Source organism: Ranitomeya variabilis, chromosome 3 (assembly GCF_051348905.1).
Source record: "Ranitomeya variabilis isolate aRanVar5 chromosome 3, aRanVar5.hap1, whole genome shotgun sequence".
Taxonomy (NCBI): Eukaryota; Metazoa; Chordata; class Amphibia; order Anura; family Dendrobatidae; genus Ranitomeya; species Ranitomeya variabilis.
In genome coordinates, this window is record NC_135234.1 from 86,593,227 (window position 1) to 86,615,381 (window position 22,155).

Consider the following 22,155-nt stretch of genomic DNA (forward strand, 5'->3'; position numbering starts at 1 on the left):
AGACTAGGGAAATCCTGACTGACCCTCTACCTGGAATTTACACTGATGGTGTGCATGTCCAGGCCTCGAACCTCACCCTGTCTCCTGTTTCAACCCTAGGCTGAAACCTCCGCCCACCACCCAGTGAAGAGGTAATACACCAATACCCACAGTTAGCACAGACAAGGATAAAGGAAAATATACACCACGCCGCAGTCACTCAGGAATACACTATAAATGTGCAGGGCAAAATAAATACAAATATAGGAAGGAGTAAATAAGACTAAGGGTATCGTTACACTAAACGATTTACCAATGATCACGACCAGCGATACGACCTGGCCGTGATCATTGGTAAGTCGTTGTATGGTCGCTGGAGAGCTGTCACACAGACAGCTCTCCAGCGACCAACGATGCCGAAGTCCCCGGGTAACCAGGGTAAACATCGGGTTACTAAGCGCAGGGCCGCGCTTAGTAACCCGATGTTTACCCTGGTTACCATTGTAAATGTAAAAAAAACAAAAACACTACATACTCACATTCCGGTGACTGTCACGTCCCTCGCCGTCAGCTTCCCGCACTGACTGTGTCAGTGCCGGCCGTAAAGCACAGCACAGCGGTGACGTCACCGCTGTGCTCTGCTCTTACTTTACGGCCGGCGCTCACAGTCAGTGCGGGAAGCTGACGGCGAGGGACGTGACAGACATCAGAAGGTGAGTATGTAGTGGGTTTTTTTACATTTACAATGGTAACCAGGGTAAATATCGGGTTACTAAGCGCAGCCCTGCGCTTAGTATCCCGATGTTTACCCTGGTTACAAGCGAACACATCGCTGGATCTGTGTCACACACACCGATCCAGCGATGACAGCGGGTGATCCAGCGACGAAATAAAGTTTCAAACGATCTGCTACGACGTACGATTCTCTGCGGGGTCCCTGATCGCTGCTGCGTGTCAGACACAGCGATATCGTATGTATATCGCTGGAACGTCACGGATCGTGCCGTCGTAGTGACCAAAGTGCCACTGTGAGACAGTACCCTAAGGAAAATACACCACCAGCAACGAATCTCCAACAACCAGCTCTCCACTCCAGACCGAGATAACAACGCACAAGACAGAAGCTATAATCGGCGACGCCCAATGATCAGGAGAACTATTTAAAGGCAATGGGCATGGCCCAGCTTCCAATCCGAGGATCAGGTAAATTAACCGCGGAACAGCTAGATAAAATCTAGCCGACGCCAATGAGCAAATAGTGGTCAAAAGCGGAATTACCACTGTCTGTCGAACGACCTGGTCTGAACAGCGTCCGACATGACAGTACCCCGCCTTCTACGAGGGACCCCAGGGGCCTCACGGCTTATAGGACCCGGCTTGTCTGGATGGCGACGATGAAAAAACCTGACCAGCTGATCCGCATGAATATCCGAGGCTGGTACCCAGGACCTCTCCTCAGGCCCATAACCACGCCAGTGTACCAAGTACTGTAAAGTGTGACGCACTACACGAGAGTCAACCACCTTGGAGACTTCAAACTCCAAATTACCATCCACCAAGACTGGAGTTGGCATAGGCGCCGCATCCACAGAACCCACCACCTTCTTTAGAAGAGACCTGTGGAACACGTTGTGTATCTTATACACCGTAGGGAGCTCCAATCGGTACGCTACTGGGTTAATGACGGCGGTGACCTTAAATGGACCAATAAACCGTGGACCCAATTTAAGGGATGGTATTTTGAGTCTTATGTTTTTTGTGGATAACCACACCCAGTCATCCACACTCAGGTCCGGACCTGGCACACGCCTACTGTCAGCCACACGTTTGTACTTAGCACCCACCCTCAACAGGCGCTGTTTAACTCTCCTCCAGACTGATGACAATTGTGCTCCTAACTGATCCTCCTCCGGAACGCCGGAAGAGCCCCTCTGACTCAAGGTACAAAATTGAGGATGTAGCCCGTAAACACAAAAAAACGGAGACTCCCCAGACGACTCCTGGCGGTGATTATTGATGGCAAACTCAGCCAAAGGAAGAAAGGTAGACCACTCCTTCTGGTTATCGGAGACAAAGCAGCGTAGGTACTGTTCCAAATTTTGGTTTATACGCTCAGTCTGAACATTTGACTGAGGATGGAACGCCGAAGAATGAGACAACTTGATCCCCAGCCGTGAGCAAAATGCTTTCCAAAATTTTGCCACAAACTGAGACCCCCTATCAGACACGATGTCAGACGGAACCCCATGAAGTCTGACCACCTCCTGCACAAATACCTGAGCCAGAGTCTTAGCGTTAGGCAACGAAGGCAAAGACACAAAGTGCAACATTTTAGAAAACCGATCAACAATCACCAAGATGACCGTGTTCCCAGCTGATGAGGGCAAATCAGTGATGAAATCCATGGAGATTTCCATCCATGGCTTACTAGGTACTTCAAGAGGAAGTAGTGTGCCAACAGGACGGGAGCTGGGCGTCTTAACCCTAGCGCACGTGGTACAAGCTGACACGTATGAGACCACGTCCTGTCGGATCTTGGGCCACCAAAACCGACGTGACACCAACTCCAAGGTACCTCTAACCCCTGGGTGGCCAGCCAGGACAGCATCATGATGTTCCGCCAAAACCTTTAAGCGGAGATGAAGCGGTACAAAAGATTTGTTGATGGGAAGCTCAGATGGTACCTCCTCCTGAGCCTCGGCAATCTCAGTCTCAACCTCGGTAGTGAGAGCCGAAACCACAACACCCTTTTGGAGGATGGGTACTGGATCCTCCCGAGGTTCACCCCCCCGGAAAACACCTGGACAGAGCATTCGCCTTAGTGTTTTTAGACCCCGGTCTGTAAGTGACAACAAAATTGAACCGCGTGAAAAACATTGCCCAGCGAGCCTGCCTGGGGGACAGACGCTTGGCTGACTCCAAATACAGCAGATTCTTATGATCGGTAATAACAGTAACCTGATGTACTGACCCCTCCAAGAAGTGTCGCCATTCCTCAAAGGCCAACTTGATTGCCAACAACTCCCTGTTGCCGATATCGTAGTTACGTTCGGCGGATGACAGTTTCTTGGAGAAATAGGCGCACGGACGCAAACCACTCAAAGACGAGCCTTGAGATAGTACCGCCCCCACACCAACATCAGACGCATCGACTTCCACAACAAAGGGTTTAGATACGTCTGGCTGCACAAGAATGGGGGCTGAAACAAAACTGTTGTTAAGAAATTCAAATGCGCGCACAGCAGCCTCAGGCCAAACGGAGAAATTGGTACCCTTTTTAGTCATGTCAGTTAGCGGTTTAGCAATGATGGAAAAATCCTTGATAAATTTCCTATAGTAGTTAGAAAACCCAAGGAACCGCTGAAGTGCTTTCAGGTTATCAGGACGTTCCCAATGCAGCACTGCTTGCACCTTAGCGGCGTCCATTTTAAAACCAGAAGCAGACACAATATAACCCAAGAAAGGTAACTCTTGAACAGAAAATACACATTTCTCAAGTTTAGCATACAGCTTATTCTCTCTGAGAAGCTGTAACACCTGCCTGACATGATTTAAATGAGCATCACGGTCGCAAGAATATATGAGGATGTCATCTAGGTACACGATAACGAATTTCCCCAAAACATGCGAGAACACATCATTGATGAAATGTTGGAACACTGCAGGTGCGTTAGTCAACCCAAAAGGCATCACCAAATTTTCAAAATGACCCTCAGGGGTATTAAAAGCCGTCTTCCACTCATCACCTTGACGGACTCTTATGAGGTTGTACGCCCCCCTGAGGTCAAGCTTGGTAAACCTCTTAGCACCCGCCACCTGGTTGAACAAATCTGGTATCAGTGGCATCGGGTATGGATCACGAACCGTAATCTGGTTCAACTCCCTGAAATCCAAACACGGGCGTAATCCGCCATCTTTCTTCTTCACGAAGAAGAACCCTGCTGCCACAGGCGATGATGAAGGCCTGATGTGCCCTTTGCTCAAACTTTCAGCAATGTAATCCTTTAATGCTTGTCTCTCCGGACCGGAGATGTTAAACATCCTTGCTTTAGGCAATTTGGTCCCTGGTTTAAACCTGATAGAACAGTCATAGGGACGATATGGCGGCAACTCTGAACAACCCTTTCCAGAGAACACATCCACAAAATCCAGAAGTGACTCCGGAACGCTTGAAGTCACCGCAGCCACACATGTGGCCAGGCAATTCTCCTGGCAGAACTCGCTCCACTGAATTATGTCCTGAGTTTTCCAGTCAATTACCGGGTTGTGCATGGACAACCAAGGAAAACCCAAAACCACCTGAGCAGGAAGATTCCTGAGCACCTTACATGTAACCCGCTCGGAATGTAGAACTCCAATGTGGAGTTTCACCTCAGCCACAAATTCAGTAATCTCCCCCTGAGAGAGAGGAGCAGCATTGATGGTGACCACGCGGATAGGATGAGACAGTTTTTCAATCCTAAAACCTGCTGTGCGCACAAACTCATCAATGAGATTTGTGGCTGAACCACTATCCACAAAAACAGTAATTGGCAGCTCACTGCCAGCGATAAAAACCTTAGCAGGGAGCATGCATTGAGAAACCACCATGGAGGATATACATAAGCTCAGATTGGTCTCCTCCACACCCTCTGAGCTTAGAAGTTTTCCGCCGTTGCGTTTTTCTTAGACAGCAGAGGACAGATGTTAATAAAATGACCAGTTTTACCACAGTAAAAACAGGCTCCCTGCTTCCTGAGCTCAGGGGCTCGACGCTTCACATGTGACACCCCTGCGATTTGCATAGGCTCCGTGGGCTCACCTGCAGCAACCTCTCGTGAACCTAAACCCTCTCCCATAGGCGGTGTCTCATGCTCCCCCTGATGCAAACGGCGATCAATGCAGACAACCAGACTCATAGCAGAGTCTAGAGAAGCAGGAGTCTCGTACATCAGAAGGGCTTTTTTAACCCTTCCAGAAACCCCATAAATAAACTGACTGCGCAATGCTGGATCATTACATTGTGTATCGATCGCCCAGCAACGAAATTCAAAACAGTAATCCTCTGCAACTCGCTCCCCCTGGCGAATAGTGCGTATCTTAGATTCTGCTAGAGCCATTCTGTCAGGTTCATCGTAGATTTTTCCAAGAGAGGAAAAAAAACTCTCCACAGAGTCAAATGCAGCAGAATCAGATGGCAAAGAAAACGCCCATGCTTGGGGATCCCCGCTTAACAATGACAACACCAGGCCCACACGCTGAGCCTCATTACCCGAGGAGATCGGGCGCATACGGAAATATAGTTTGCAAGCTTCACGAAAAGAAACAAATTTACTGCGTTCCCCAGCAAATTTTTCAGGCAAAGGGAATTTAGGCTCAGCAACACTTCCTGTCGCTCCAGCTTGCACATTAGATACTGCTAGTCCCTGTTGCTGCACTGCCCCCCTCAACTCAGTGACCTGTAGGGACAGCGCCTCCAACTGGCGGGTTATGGAAGTCATGGGATCCATGACAAAAGAAAAAAAATAAACCCTTTTTTTTTTTTTTTCCTTCTCTTTTTTGTTGTTGGGCCAATTATAATGTCACGGGGAGACTAGGTGAGCGAGAGCTAATAACCCGGGCCCCTGCAATTTCCCTCAGACTAGGGAAATCCTGACTGACCCTCTACCTGGAATTTACACTGATGGTGTGCATGTCCAGGCCTCGAACCTCACCCTGTCTCCTGTTTCAACCCTAGGCTGAAACCTCCGCCCACCACCCAGTGAAGAGGTAATACACCAATACCCACAGTTAGCACAGACAAGGATAAAGGAAAATATACACCACGCCGCAGTCACTCAGGAATACACTATAAATGTGCAGGGCAAAATAAATACAAATATAGGAAGGAGTAAATAAGACTAAGGGTATCGTTACACTAAACGATTTACCAATGATCACGACCAGCGATACGACCTGGCCGTGATCATTGGTAAGTCGTTGTATGGTCGCTGGAGAGCTGTCACACAGACAGCTCTCCAGCGACCAACGATGCCGAAGTCCCCGGGTAACCAGGGTAAACATCGGGTTACTAAGCGCAGGGCCGCGCTTAGTAACCCGATGTTTACCCTGGTTACCATTGTAAATGTAAAAAAAACAAAAACACTACATACTCACATTCCGGTGACTGTCACGTCCCTCGCCGTCAGCTTCCCGCACTGACTGTGTCAGTGCCGGCCGTAAAGCACAGCACAGCGGTGACGTCACCGCTGTGCTCTGCTCTTACTTTACGGCCGGCGCTCACAGTCAGTGCGGGAAGCTGACGGCGAGGGACGTGACAGACATCAGAAGGTGAGTATGTAGTGGGTTTTTTTACATTTACAATGGTAACCAGGGTAAACATCGGGTTACTAAGCGTGGCCCTGCGCTTAGTAACCCGATGTTTACCCTGGTTACAAGCGAACACATCGCTGGATCGGTGTCACACACACCGATCCAGCAATGACAGCGGGTGATCCAGCGACGAAATAAAGTTTCAAACGATCTGCTACGACGTACGATTCTCTGCGGGGTCCCTGGTCGCTGCTGCGTGTCAGACACAGCGAGATCGTATGTATATCGCTGGAACGTCACGGATCGTGCCGTCGTAGTGACCAAAGTGCCACTGTGAGACAGTACCCTAAGGAAAATACACCACCAGCAACGAATCTCCAACAACCAGCTCTCCACTCCAGACCGAGATAACAACGCACAAGACAGAAGCTATAATCGGCGACGCCCAATGATCAGGAGAACTATTTAAAGGCAATGGGCATGGCCCAGCTTCCAATCCGAGGATCAGGTAAATTAACCGCGGAACAGCTAGATAAAATCTAGCCGACGCCAATGAGCAAATAGTGGTCAAAAGCGGAATTACCACTGTCTGTCGAACGATCTGGTCTGAACAACGTCCGACATGACACATAGTATATAACACAGCCCACGTAGTATATAACACAGCCCACGCAGTATATAACACAGCCCACGTAGTACATAGCAATGTGGGCACCATATCCCTGTTAAAAAAACAATGAAAATAAAAAATAGTTATATACTCACCTTCCGTCGGCCCCCGGATCCAGCTGAGGTCTTTAGCGATGCTCGTCGCGACGCTCCTTTCCCAGTAATGCCTCGCGGCAATAACCCGTGATCATGTAGCGGTCTCGCGAGACCGCCACGTGATCTCGGTTCATTGCCGCAATGCATTCTTGGGACCGGAGCGTCGCGAGGACTGGGAAAGGCTGGCGCGGACGGTGAGAATATAATGTTTTTTTTTTTAAATTATTATTTTTAACTATGTTTTTAATAGTAAAAAGTGAAGCGGTAAATCCCGCCCCGGGATTTCCGTTACGACAGACGGAAGTACCCCTTAGACAATTATATATATAGATATATATATTTTAGTGCTCCAATTAGAAAAAAACAACTGCACAGCTGTACGGGTTCAAGTCTTTTTGGTCACACGTGCTCCAATCTACAGTAGCTGTGGCTATTTCAGAAAAAAACGTGTATATAGCATGTTAAGGAAACAATTAGGATAGCACTCACTGGGTCCTTTAAAACTTCATTCTTTATTCAATGATTAAAACGTCATGAGAGTTGGTTTACAGGATGTGCGAGCCAGTGCTGACGATGGCCGTTTCGCGCTGAACTGCGCTTCCATGGGTCCCCCTATTTTACTTCTCTTATACGTTTGGATTATTTGTGTGTCTAGCTTTATACTGTACATTTTTATTTTTTTCTGAGGACTTCTGCCCTTTTATATTCACTATACACATGTACAGTAACTTTGCCCCTGACTGGACCAGACTGTTACCAATTTCACCAGATCATGTTGCTCACATACAGGAAACAATAATTTCCGGTTATTGTGAATTCCACCTGGTTTTCATACTTGTGTCCTATTAGCTTATACTTTTGTGTTTGTTAAACAGTTATGGAAAATCCTGAACATTCTCAACCACTTTTTTTCCTATCTGGGTCCGTCACACATACTTGGGACTTTCAAACTAAACCTATTCATATCGTCTCTGGTCCACTTACTTCACCGGAGACATCGAATGGGTTGAAGGCATTTAATATACATGGCTAATCATTGTCTAGGCCCACAAAGCTCCTCTTACCTCTCCAATGTTTCCAATTACTTAGTTTGGTGCTGGTGTATTTAATTTTACAAAAGGACCGGTTTTGTGTCCCAGTCTGAGCTGAGCATTGCGCACACTGTGACTGTGGACTAGAAGGGGGAAGGAGATGTTTAGGAAGTGTAAAGTTGATGTTGGCAAACTGGAAAATGTGCAAATGTTTTTCCTTTTTTTGGCAGGATTTCCCTAGGGATTATGACGTTGCAGCCCAAGTGTAGGGGCGTCATAACTGTCACTGGTGTGGCCCAGGTACTGTAACTCGCAGCACGTTATTTTGGAAAATGCATGTCTCCAGGAATGGATGCTGTACTGATGCCATGACAAGTTGGCGGGTCAGGTCTGTGTTTACAGACTCTCCTAGAACATTGGTAGCATATACTGAGCAAAAAAAGAATAACTAGAATACTGTTAATATCTAGACCAAATATGTTGCTATATTCTGCCTAACTAGTCAGTGTATCAGGCTCTCCATAGCACATTCATATGGTCAAAAGGAAAATGGATGTTTTCTTGGCCAAAACAAAGCATTAACTGATCATCCACAGGAATGGTTTCTAGTTGCATGATGATGCATGTTTCCAGTTTAAAATTGGTTATTAAACTTTTCTGCATTTGTGAACTTCTAGTCTCCTGGTAAAAGCAAGAATTGGAGCAACTTGCAAGAAGTGGAAATGAGGATCAGGCATGTTGGAAATCGACATGCCTAGTGCCTCGCTCCTGCATGAGATAAGCTACCGCTGACAACTTAGATCAGGGCTCGATAACCTGTAACATGCTGGAAGTTGTAGTTTTTACCACTGTTGGTGATCTTTGCCTTATTTATATGCCTGGCTTCGTACATTTTTATTTGTTTTGAACAAAAAGCACAACATCAGTTGTTGTATACCTTCCATATCCAAGAAAGAGTTTATCATTGACACATTCCTGACACTCGTAATGTAAGACAAGGGGGACAGGAGGGCACCACTGTAAGTAACTCTGGGATCACCTATAGTGATGAGCACTAATACATAAACCAAGAAAAAGACAAGCTATATGAAGTGGGATCCCCAGACATAATACGATAAAATTATCCTTTATTGATGAAAGCTACACAGAAAATATAAAAACAATTAATAGGTCAATAACATGACTCAAAACATGATCAACCACAATGGGGTGACCAACCCTGTCAAGCAATGAATAAAAAGTTTGATCTCTATATATGATAAATATGACCCAGGCAAATTACATGGTATGAATAATACATAAAAATCTCACAATCAACATGCTGTAAGAGCCCCTGCAGCAAAATGATGTGTCCAGCCTGGGTGTTAGTGCTGCTCAGAAGCTCCAGTTCAGAACAAAAATTCAAATATGGAACATGGAATCTAATGGATACGCTACTTCTGGGGCGGCTGAGTGCTGGGAAAGGGTTTAATGCTGACATTTTTTGGTTCGTGGATCCAGCAGCTTATATCACCACCAAACCAATTCCTTGAGCAAGACCCCCTTTGGCTTGCCTTTGGCACAGAGCTACCTCACTATAAGCTGTGTATAGACTCGCAATATAGATGTATCCCAATGGATGGAGACTTGTAGTTCCTATGTACCATGTACTTAGTTCCTGGAGTTGGTGGTGGTTGTAGAGCTTGGATCTCCTCCACAAACCTTCATGGCATAGCCTATCTATATGACATCAATTTCTGTTTTGAGAAAGCACAAGTTCATGTTTCCAAATGGACTCCTTTCTCTTTTGTGTATCTGGCTGTGTGTCTTGTAAAAGTTGATTTTGGGTCTCGTTCACACACTCACACTGTTTAGTATTACCGAACTCTAAATCCCCGGGGTCCCACTATATTTTGTGCCTCTGTATAGCGCTGTATTTTCCCATTGAACCTATTCTTACCCTTGTAGTAATAGCATATGGTGGAACATTGCACATTTTCTGTATTGCAGTGTGGGAGAGAAAAAACAAAACTATCCTCTCATTTGAAATGAGGTGTACGCACAGCATGGGAACTTATTAAGGTGCCGAATTATAGATCCTTAAAACCCGAATCGTGTGCATGAAGCTGGAGCTTTTTTCGGTTTTGGTTTTCTTTTTTCGCTTCCCTTCTTCCCAGATCCATAACTTTTTTTATTTTTCCGACAATATGGCCATGTGAGGGTTTTTTTTTTTGCAGGACAAGTTGAACTTTTGAACAACACCATTGGTTTTACCATGCCGTGTACTAGAAAACGGGAACAAAATTCCAAGTGTGGTGAAATTGCAAAAAAAGTGCAATCCCACACTTGTTTTTTGTTTGGCTTTTTTGCTGGGTTCACTAAATGCTAACACTGACCTGACATTATGATTCTCCACGTCATTATGAATTCATAGACCCCAAACATGTCTAAGTTCTTTTTTATCTAAGTGGTAAAAAAAATTCCACATTTTCTTTTAAAAAAAAAAAAAAAATTGTGCCATTTTCCGAGACCCATAGCCTCTGCATTTTTCGTGATCTCAGGTTGGGTGAGGGCTTATTTTTTGCGTGTCGAGCTGATGTTTTTAATGATAACATTTTGGTGCAGATACTTTCTTTTGGTCGCCCGTTACAGCATTTCAATGCAATGTCGTGGCGACCAAAAAACTTAATTCTGGCGTTTTTACTTTTTTTCTCACTACGCCGTTTAGCGATCAGGTTAATCCTTTTTTTAATTGATAGATCGGGCGATTCTGAATGCGGCGATATCAAATATGTGTGTTTGATTTTTTTTTTTCCTTGTTTTATTTTGAATGGGGCGAAAGGGGGTGATTTGAACTTTTATATTTTTTTTATTTTTTTAATATTTTTTAAAACATTTTTTTTTAACTTTTGGCATGCTTGGGAGTCTCCATGGGAGGCTAGAAGCTGTCACATATCGATCGGCTCAGCTACATAGAGGCAATGATCAGTTCGCCTCTATGTAGCTGAATTACTGACTTGCTATGAGCGCCGACCACTGGGAAGCTCTCACAGCAATTCGGCAGTGACAACCATAGAGGCCTCCGGGAGACCTCTGGTGTCATGCCGACGAACCAGTGACCCACCATCACGTGACGCGGGTCACGGATGTGTGTATTTCCAGCACGATACCCAGAAGCGCCACTTAAATGCTGCTGTCAGAGTTTGACAGCGGCATTTAACTAGTTATTAGCCGTGGGCGGATCGCGATTCCACCCGCGGCTATTGTGGGCACATGTCAGCAGTTCAAAACAGCTGACATGTCCCTGGAAAGATGTGGCCTCACCGCCGGAACACACATCAAAGGGAGGGATACCGACTATTACGCCCGATGTCGGAAAGGGGTTAAATAAATATTCTCAATGGATTGTTTGATCAGAGATTTTTTTTTTCTTTGTTCTTTTCTTTATAAAGTGCTATTTTTTTACGAATATTCATGTAGAAATTAACAGTCTCTACATGTTCAAAATTGTCTATTAGTAAATGTGCAGATTTACAGTCTAATGATGTAATGATGTCTCTTTTTCCAGTATTGGTGTATGTAACTGTATTGTCATTGTTCATGTGTCGCTGTCATTTAATGATATATGTATACTCTGGTTTTCTGCACATATTGTGTGTATGTAGGAGATATACAGTTAGGTCCATATATATTTGGACACAGACAACATTTTTCTAATTTTGGTTATAGACATTACCACAATGAATTTTAAACAAAACAATTCCGATGCAGTTGAAGTTCAGACTTTCAGCTTTCATTTGGGGGTATCCACATTAAAATTGGATGAAGGGTTTAGGAGTTTCAACTCCTTAACATGTGCCTCCCTGTTTTTAAAGGGACCAAAAGTAATTGGACAGATTAAATAATTTTAAATAAAATGTTCATTTCTAGTACTTGGTTGAAAACCCTTTGTTGGCAATGACTGCCTGAAGTCTTGAACTCATGGACATCACCAGACGCTGTGTTTCCTCCTTTTTGATGCTCTGTCAGGCCTTCACTGCGGTGGTTTTCAGTTGCTGTTTGTTTGTTGGCCTTACTGTCTGAAGTTTAGTCTTTAACAAGTGAAATGCATGCTCAATTGGGTTGAGATCAGGTGACTGACTTGGCCATTCAAGAATATTCCACTTCTTTGCTTTAATAAACTCCTGGGTTGCTTTGGCTTTATGTTTTGAGTCGTTGTCCATCTGTAGTATGAAATGACGACCAATCAGTTTGGCTGCATTTGGCTGGATCTGAGCACACAGTGTGGGTCTGAATACCTCAGAATTCATTCGGCTGCTTCAGCCCTGTGTCACATCATCAATAAACACTAGTGACCCAGTGCCACTGGCAGCCATGCATGCCCAAGCCATCACACTGCCTCCGCCGTGTTTTACAGATGAGGTGGTATGCTTTGGATCATGAGCTGTACCACGCCTTTGCCATACTTTTCTCTTTCCATCATTCTGGTAGAGGTTGATCTTGGTTTCTTCTGTCCAAAGAATGTTCTTCCAGAACTGTGCTGGCTTTTTTAGATGTTTTTTAGCAAAGTCCAGTCTAGCCTTTTTATTCTTGATGCTTATGAGTGGCTTGCACTGTGCAGTGAACCCTCTGTATTTACTTTCATGCAGTTTTCTCTTTATAGTAGATTTGGATATTGATACGCCGACCTCCTGGAGAGTGTTGTTCACTTGGTTGGCTGTTGTGAAGGGGTTTCTCTTCACCATGGAGATTATTCTCCGATCATTAACCACTGTTGTCTTACGTGGGCGCTCAGGTCTTTTTGCATTGATGAGTTCACCAGTGCTTTCTTTCTTTCTCAGGATGCACCAAACTGTAGATTTTTCCACTCCTAATATTGTAGCAATTTCTCGGATGTTTTTTTTTTCTGTTTTCGCAGCTTAAGGATGGCTTGTTTCACCTGCATGGAGAGCTCCTTTGACCGCATGTTTACTTCACAGCAAAACCTTCCAAATGCAAGCACCACACCTCAAATCAACTTCAGGCCTTTTATCTGCTTAATTTAGAATGACATAACGAAGGGACTGCCCACACCGTCCATGAAATAGCCTTGAAGTCAATTGTCCAATTACTTTTGGTCCCTTTAAAAACAGGGTGGCACTTGTTAAGGAGCTGAAACTCCTAAACCCTTCATCCAATTTTAATGTGGATACCCTCAAATGAAAGCTGAAAGTCTGAACTTCAACTGCATCTGAATTGTTTTGCTTAAAATTCATTGTGGTAATGTTTATAACCAAAATTAGAAAAATGTCGTCTCTGTCCAAATATATATGGACCTAACTGTATAATGTATATATGTGTGTGTGTGTATATATTGTAGTGCAGTGATGAGGCAGTGACCCAAGCAAGTTCAAAACAAAACGTGTTTAATGTTCAAAAACTCACAGTGCTCCTCCAGATCGCAGCCGGGAAAACAAAAGACAGTCCGGGATCGGTTGCTGTGAGTGTCCACACTGCCGTGTACGCAGGGGTGCTAGACCCTTTGGCTCCGCTTGACGTAAGGGGTACACGTGACTCATGACCGCCTTTACTGACTTAAATGCCTAACCTTAATTACTTACTGAATCGTATCTCTCGTAAATTGTCTTATCATAAGAACCCCTCCTGAATAACGACATTACACCAGATTTGGATTAAATGGCCACAGCAGCCTTTTATTAAACATAAACACAACATGTAAACAATATCCCCCCAGGGAGTGGTAGTCCTCGAAGCCTCAAAAATAACCTTGCAGAAATTCAAATTGTGTACCTTGGCCTCCAGGCTTAGTCTTGCCTCCAGCCGCTAAGCACCAGCTCGGAGGCAGATAGTGACCAACCCGGCCAAACCAACCAATTACCTAATCCTTTAATCAGCCCCTCCACGGGCTGATCTACCACATCCACTCGCAATCCACTCCGGGGGAGTCCAGGACCACTAGAGGTCCCCCCCCTTAGAATCCGCCATTCCCCTCTTTCCACCAACTTCGAGGACCTCCCTCCCCCGCCACCAACATAAATGTTTTGACACTTCAAACATTTGTTTCCCTCCAAACCTTCAAACCCATCTCAATTCCTTCCTGAACAGCGAGACACCACATGTCAACCCCGATTGCATTTAATTGCACGCCATCTGCCCTCCAATATTCGCCCTTTCCGGATTCCAAATTTACATGACGCACTACCAATGCCCCATTCCGCGCCATGAACTGGGATACCCCCCTATTTACTTTTATTCTGGCCTTATTTATCCCCTCAATTGAGCGAGCACCTCGCCACACCTTCCTCGGGATAATATCCGACCAGACAACTAACAACTTCGGAAACGCCGCCCAAAGTCTCAAAATGTCGAACTTTGTCCTTTATCAATTCCCTACAGGGCCTTTTGCCCAAGTCATTGCCGCCCAAATGAATTACTACCACATCCAGAGCTCGATCCAAACGAACAAACTGGTGGAACTCCGGCAAAAGCTGGCTCCATATCATTCCGCGTTTCCCGATCCACCGCAGAATCGCTGTCTCTCTTGAGAACCCCCAGTTGCCACCCCTCCGGCCGAATTGCTGCCCGCAAAGCCGCCAAAAAAACGAAAGAGTGGCCCATGATCCACACCAGCCAGTGCTCGTGGCCTGAAATAGATAACACAACAATAAGAAAAAAACAACTCAACTATTAAACCATTAGACCAAGTTCGGGCGGATATTGGAAATGAATCTCCTCGACTCCCACCGACCGATCTTTCTTACCACCTCCTCGCCCAGGCCCCTCCTGGCAGCTTCCGTCGCTGCGCCGATCCTAAATGAGTGCCCACTGTAATCCCCCGGTGAAATTCCCCCTGCGATCAAACATTTCTTAAAAACCGCTATGAACTGAAATCGAGATAAAAAGGAACTGTCCTCATGGACCAAAAGGGGGTTGGACAATCCTCCGCCCATCCCCATGAAAGCATTGACACACAGGACCGGGCATAACGGGGAACCGGCCACCTTAAATAACACCACTTTACAGCCTTTACCTTGACTGTCTATCTTAGGAAATTGAAGCCGAATAACTACCCTATTATTATTCACGTCCACGTCTTCCCTCAACAAACCCCCTTTGGTTCTTTTAGAGGGTCTGACCAACTCCCCTAACTGAAAGGCTCCAAAGAACGCTAATGCGAAGGCCGCCTTAAAAAGAATTATTTCCCATTGCGATGAACAGACCGAAGCTAACTGATTGCCCAAAATTAACAATACCTCGTATGATACCGGGCGTCTTTTATCGCTCACCGCCCAACATTTTCTCCATCCCTTTAACGTCTGAACTACCAAAAAAGACTTTGTGACATCCTTAAGGCCCCGAGCCTTGAAACCAAATGCAATGCCCGCCAACAACTTGTTCAGTCTAGACACGGACCAACCCGACTCTTTAAAATGCCCGATCAACAACAATAAAGTGCTCTCATCCTGTAGTCCCGCCCCTAAAGAAACACCCCACTCTTCCCAAACACCCCATGCCTGCTGATACTGACTCCAAGACCTAGCCGATAAAGAATTCTGAAACAGATAATCTACTGCCCGCCAGGAAGCTTCCATAACTCCGCTGGGCACTCCCGGCCTGTTGACTCCTCGAAAACGATCTCCCTGCAAGTGAGAAAGAGCAACAGAGACAGGGTTAGAAGCCATCGACCTGACCTCCGCCACAATCCACAAATTCAAAGATAAGCCCAAAAACACCAAACGCTGCAAAATTTTTACTACCGCCGGTGAATCAGCCGACAGTGAATTTATCGCCACGGCAACCGCATCGGACCCACATGGAAAACGAATCTTCCTGTCTCGCACACTGTTACCCCATAAGACAATGCAACAATGATAGGGAACAAATGAGGAAGAACCCAATTTTGTAGCCAACCCTGCTCCCGCCAGAAACCAGGCCATTCAGCCAACAACCAACTGCCTTGAAAAAAAAACCAAAACCACGATCATCCACCATGGCAATGATGAAACCCAAATCATCTGAATTCACAACCGGTTTTATCCAGATAGACTTTCCGTTGTAATTCTCCCAAAAATTTGCCCATACTACTCCTTCGTTAGTCTGATAAAATGAACCGGAGATCGAACGCCCCTGGTCGCCAAAGACAACCTGCGGCAGAATGCCCTTCCCATCAGCATAATACGGCAAGCGAAGTTCAATTTGCCAAGCAAAGATTGTACCTCCCTCAGCTTCAGTTTTTTAGCACTACATGCCCTAGACACCTCTTAGCTCAGAGCGCTGACCTTATCCCCAGGCAGCCTGCACACCATTTCTAAGGTATTGATTTCTATACCTAGAAAACTCAGAGCAGTGACTGGACCCACAGTTTTGTCCGGAGCTAAAGGAACCCTGAAAATCTTGCACACTCTCTCCACAGTGTGCAATAGCACCGAGCAATCGGTACTTTGAGCCAGGCCTATAAACAGGAAGTCATCCAGATAGTGAATGCAGGATTTCAAGCCCGACACGTCTTTCATCACCCACTCCAAAAAGGTGCTAAAAGTTTCAAAGTACGCGCAGGAAAGGGAACAATCCATGGGGAGACAGCCATCAACGTAAAAACCTCCATCCCAATAGTAACCCAGGAGATGCATACTCTCCGGGTGAACCGGTAGTAGCCTGAAAGCCGCTTCGATATCCGTTTTCGCCAACAGTGCGCCAACCCATATACCCGCACCCAATCCATACCTGCATCAAATGAAGTGTAAATCACCGAACATAACTGAGGGTCAATTCCGTCATTTACTGAGGACCCTTTCGGAAAGGACAGATGATGAATCAATCTGAATTTATTGGGTTCCTTTTTTGGTACCACGCCCAACGGGGAAACCCTCAGATTACGTATAGGCGCCACTGGAAAAGGGCCGGCCATCCTACCCAATTTAACTTCGCTTTCCAGCTTTTTAGCAACCACGTCAGGAAATTGCAAAGCCGATTTAAAATTTTTTGTGGAAAATTTATGTTCCGCATCCACGAATGTAATACGGAAACCATCCCGAAAACCTTCTTCTAACAAAACTGCAGCTGGTGAATCAGGGTACCTATTTAGAAATAGCACCATCACGTCCAGACGAACTGGCGTCATTCCTTTTTTCAGAACCGTCTCCGCTTCTCTGTCTTCCACTCTTAAAACATTTGGATGACCCGTGCGGTCCCCCGCAAGTTGCACATTCATGCTTGAATTTGCATTTTCCCCCAAATTTACATGACCCTTCATTGAATGCAAAGCACAGTCCTCTCTGCATTGCCGCTGAGTGTCCCGACTGCCCTGAACCCCCAGCGCTTCCAAGAAACGACTGGCTGCCTGACCCGAAGCGTGACGGGACCATAACCTTCATCCACAAAGCTATATCTTTGTGATCCCACCAAATACTGGGCCTAATGGCCTACCGTTGCCGGAATTGCTCATGGTATCTGAGCCAACCTTGGCCCCCGTAAGTCCGATAAGCTTCCCCAATCGCATCCATGTAACAAAAAAGCCCCGAGCAGTTCTCGGGGGACCTCTCACCAATCACACTCGCCAAAATGGCGAATGCCTGTAACCAATTAGAAAACGTCCTAGGAATCAGCCTATAACGCCTCTTTTCTTCCTCCTCTTTTGTTAAATCATCTTTGCGCAGCCTGTCCAATGGAAAACGCTCTAGTGGTAATAAGGAGACTATTTCCACGTATTCCCCTTTCCAAATTTTATCCCTAGTTTCACTTTTTAAGTGTGCCCCGAACGGTCCCTCGAAAACAAACGTATACCTCCCCACGGGCCGCGTCATCCAAACGCACTGAGGTATCTTTTTCCGCTTCCCCTGCCTGACTGGCAACAGACACGCTAATGGAAGGTACAGCGGCACTCGTCGCCGCAGCATCATTCCCCACGTTATCTGAGGACATACTCCTAGAACTCATATCAGTGAACCCCCCCAGAGAACCCCTCAAACCCGAAACTTCCCCTGGATTCCCAAGCCATGCCGCAGAAGGAGAAGACCCCAGGTTTGAACCCCCCGATCCCCATAACGCCGCCAGATCTCTAAGCCCGTGCATGATAAGCCCTAACCCCCCCCCCCCGACTCCCCCCATAAATACATCCCTACTAACACTGACAGAGGGAGCTAACACAGGGGTACATGAAAGAAAAGGATTGTTCTCACCTAGCTGCCCGAGCGCTGTGGACCCGGCAGCCGAAGATCCTGAAGCCAGACGTACGTGCTCCTCTCCTGAGCTCTCCATCCGTTGGTCCCCGGGTAAGTCAGACGGCCGACTGCCGTTCTGTGACACCCCATCCGAAGGTGCAGGGTCCCTTGCTGCTGACGCCGCCGCTGTGAAGATGCCTGAGCCAGCGTAACGCTGCCCGTGCTGGGAAGTGCTCCTCTCTGCAGCTGTGACATGGCCAGACCCCATGGATGGACTGAGCCCCGGCCTGCGCTGGCTAGAGGAAGTCAGCCCTCCAGCTCCCTGCCCCGTCCCAGGCAGAGCGCTGCTGACAGGGCCGGCAGAACGCCGCCCGTTAGATGCCACACGCCGAGAGGCCTGGGAATAAGGCTCCCGTCTCCTGGAAGCACCCGCTCCTCTGCGCCGAGCAGGCTCACCTGACCTGGCGCAGCCCGCCGCTCCTGGTCCCGACACCTGGTGAGTCACACGCGCCGAGGAGGAGGCCGACACTTCCCCCTGCTGCAGGCCCCGCCATGCTGACGGATTCCTCCCGGCTCTGCCGCGGGCCGCTGCTGCACCGCCGCTCGCGTCTCCTGCCGGAGGGTCCCTAGAGGGGCTCCTGATACGGCACCGGGCCGGGGGTGACGTCGGGGCTCAAGCGCGCCGGAGGCCTGGATCTCCGTGGCCAGCGTCCCTCTGCAGGTACCTGGGCTGGTCCCGTCACCGCTCCGTCCAGAAGGCTGCTGATGGACTGCTGCAGCCATTCGGTGCCCTGTGTGCCGGCCTGTTCGCGCAGTCTCTGCAATAAGGCCTCCACATCCATTACTGGGGATTGATTCCAGCCACCGCCGGACCAGAAGGTGAGCGTGGCAGTTGCTGAGGTGAAATTGTCAGTTTCTTATCCAAATCACCCCCTCAGTAAGCTCCCCCTACTTGCTCCTCTCTGACTCATCCAAACCCCGCCCCCCCCTGTCCAAATTCAAAAGTACACAGCCCAAGCAAACTATTTAACCCCGACTTGCCCTTGCTCACCCTGAGGCTCTGCCATTCCTCGTGACCCCATCATGCTGGCCTCCCTTGAGGGCCAGGGGCCCAGTACGGCCTTTCCTTGACCCTGTGTTGCCTCACACAGGGAGTGCTCCGCAGACCAACTGCTCTGTCTGCTTGCAAGACCAAAACTGACACACCCAAAACCCCCTTGCAGGGTTTTTTTTTTTTTCTTTCCTCCAGACTCTGTGGCCATGGGCCACTTATAAGGTCTGGGCTGGAGGAAACAAATCGGCCCCACTACCTTCCTGCAGTCCGTTTCAAATATAAAAGTACATACTGTGCCTGGTTTTCCTGAACAATTCCTTGGTCAAATAACTTGACCAAGCTCACACTCACATTTATTCTGCCTTGTGACTCATAGGCAACTTGCTGTGAGACAGGGCACTCCAGCGGATCTTATAAGCTTCTGAGCACATCCACGGGGCACATAGCAACCCTCACATGACACCGGTCACCGCTTCACAATATATATATATGTGTGTGTGTGTGTATATATATATATATATATATATATATATATATATATATATATATATATATATATATATATATATATATATATATATATATACTAGATGGTGGCCTGATTCTAACGCATCGAGTATTCTAGAATATGCATGTCCATGTAGTATATTGCCCAGTCACGTAGTATATTGCCCAGTGACGTAGTATATTGCCCAGTTACGTAGTATACAGCACAGAGCCACGTAGTATATTGCCCAGTTATGTAGTATACAGCACAGAGCCACGTAGTATATTGCCCAGTGACGTAGTATACAGCACAGAGCCACGTAGTATATTGCACAGCGACATAGTATGCAGCAGAGCCACGTAGTATATTGCCCAGCCACGTAGTATATTGCCCAGCCACGTATGTCACAGGTTTAAAAAATAAAAAATAAACATATACTCACCTTCCGATTGGCCCCTTGTAGTTCTGTCGCCTGTCTTCGGTTCAGGCGGCAGCTTCCGGTCCGAGGGTGTGATGACGTCGCGGTCACATGACCGTTACGTCACGGCAGGTCCTTCTCGCGCAGGCGCGCAGGGCCTGCGATGACTTCGCGGTCACATGACTGTGACGTCATGGCAGGTCCTTCTCGCGCAGGGCCTGTGATGACGTCGCGGTCACATGACATGTCATGGCAGGTCCTTGTCGCCCACCAACCTTAGCACCAGAACCTGCCGCTTGCATGGACTGGTCACCGGAGCGTCGGAAAGGCGGCGGAAGGTGAGTATATAATGATTTGTTATTTTTTTAAAATTATTTTTAACATTAGATGTTTTTACTATTGAGGCTGCATAGGCAGCCTCAATAGTAAAAACGTGGTCACACAGGGTTAATAGCAGCGGTAATGGAGTGAGTTACCCGCGACAACGCGGTCCGTTACCACTGGCATTAACCCTGTGTGAGCCGTGACTGCAGGGAGTATGGAGCGGGCGCCGGGCACTGACTGCAGGGGAGTAGGGAGGGACTAATCGGACTGTGCCCGTCGCTGATTGGTCGCGGCAGCCATGACAGGCAGCTGGCGAGCCCAATCAGCGAATGAATATCCGTGACGGAAGTTGCCGACAGAAAGACGGAAGTACCCCTTTAGACAATTATATATATAGATACGCACGCACACACACACATATACAGATCTGGCAAAGATTGAGACCACTGAAAAATGTTCAGTTTGTCTGATTTTTCTCTTTATAGGTATATTTTTGAGTAAATGTAATTTGTTATTTTATTCTATAGACTACTGAAAACATGTCTCCAAATTTCCAAGCAATTAATTTTGTATTTATTTTCTGAAAATGAGAAATGGCTCAGAATAACAAAACAAATGCAGTTCTTGAAGACCTCACATAATGCAAAGAAAACAAGTTCATAATCATTTTGAAACAACAATACTAATGTTTTAACTCAGGAAGAGTTCAGAAATCAATATTTTGTGGAATAACCGTGATTATTAATCACGGCTTTCATGCGTCTTGGCATGCTTTCCACCAGTCTTTCACATTGCTTTTGGGTGACCTTATGCCACTCCTGGTGCAAAAATTTAAGCAGTTCTTTGTTTGATGGCTTGTGACTATCCATCTTCCTTTTGATTACATTCCAGAGGTTTTCAATGGGGTTCAGGTCTGGAGATTGGGCTGGCCATGACATGGATTTGATGTGGTGGTCTCTCATCCACACCTTGATTGACCTAGCTGTGTGGCATGGCGCATTGTCCTGCTGGATAAAACAGTCCTCAGAGTTGGGGAACATTGCCTGAGCATGAGTCAACTGTTTTTCATGGGTAACCTTACATGCGGGTTGATTCATACGTCCTTCGCAATGATTATCCTGCCCAATTCCAGCCTTGCTGAGGCATCCCCAGATCATCACCGATCCTCCACCAAATTTCACAGTGCGTGTGTAAGGGTCGGCCAGGACTATAGTAGTGACGAGAGACACTAAAGCATCAGTGTCCAGGCCTTCCCTCACAGAAAAATACAATCCACTATTCGGCGTACCTGCATCTCCAGGTTCGGGTCCCCCTGGGCACTTCCCAAGCGGCGATGGCCCCTCTCCGAGGTGACTCCCAGTAACTGAGACACAGTCCATGGTATCTTGAACGGTTGCTTTACTGAAAACTTCAGACAATATATCCACAGTTAGCACATCATTGATAACATATCCGTCTTTACTTGCTTCCTGAGCTTTCCCTACTTTGCTAAAACTTCTATACGGCACATACCCGGACCAGACCGTCTTAGGCCGGCCTCACACTAGCGAGTATTACGGATGTACGAGAGGTGCAGAAAATACGGATTGCATACGGTACAATGATTCTCTATGGCCCAGCTCCTATCTGCCGTATTTTACTGATCCGTATTAGACGGTCTTGGACGG

The 22,155-nt window shown here is 46.8% G+C and overlaps 1 protein-coding gene across 5 annotated transcripts in view; it reads left to right on the forward strand.

Moving 5' to 3' along the window:
* Positions 1-22,155, forward strand: part of LOC143815261 (flotillin-2-like) — a 113,144-nt gene that overhangs the window by 68,892 nt on the left and 22,097 nt on the right. For 2 of the 5 annotated variants that reach the window (XM_077294323.1, XM_077294324.1), the window contains exon 3: positions 8,297-8,366. The exons of the other annotated variants lie outside the window; for them this stretch is intronic. In XM_077294323.1, the coding sequence (XP_077150438.1) occupies positions 8,297-8,366 (70 nt within the window). The remainder of the gene's footprint in view (positions 1-8,296; positions 8,367-22,155) is intronic. 5 annotated transcript variants of the gene reach the window in all.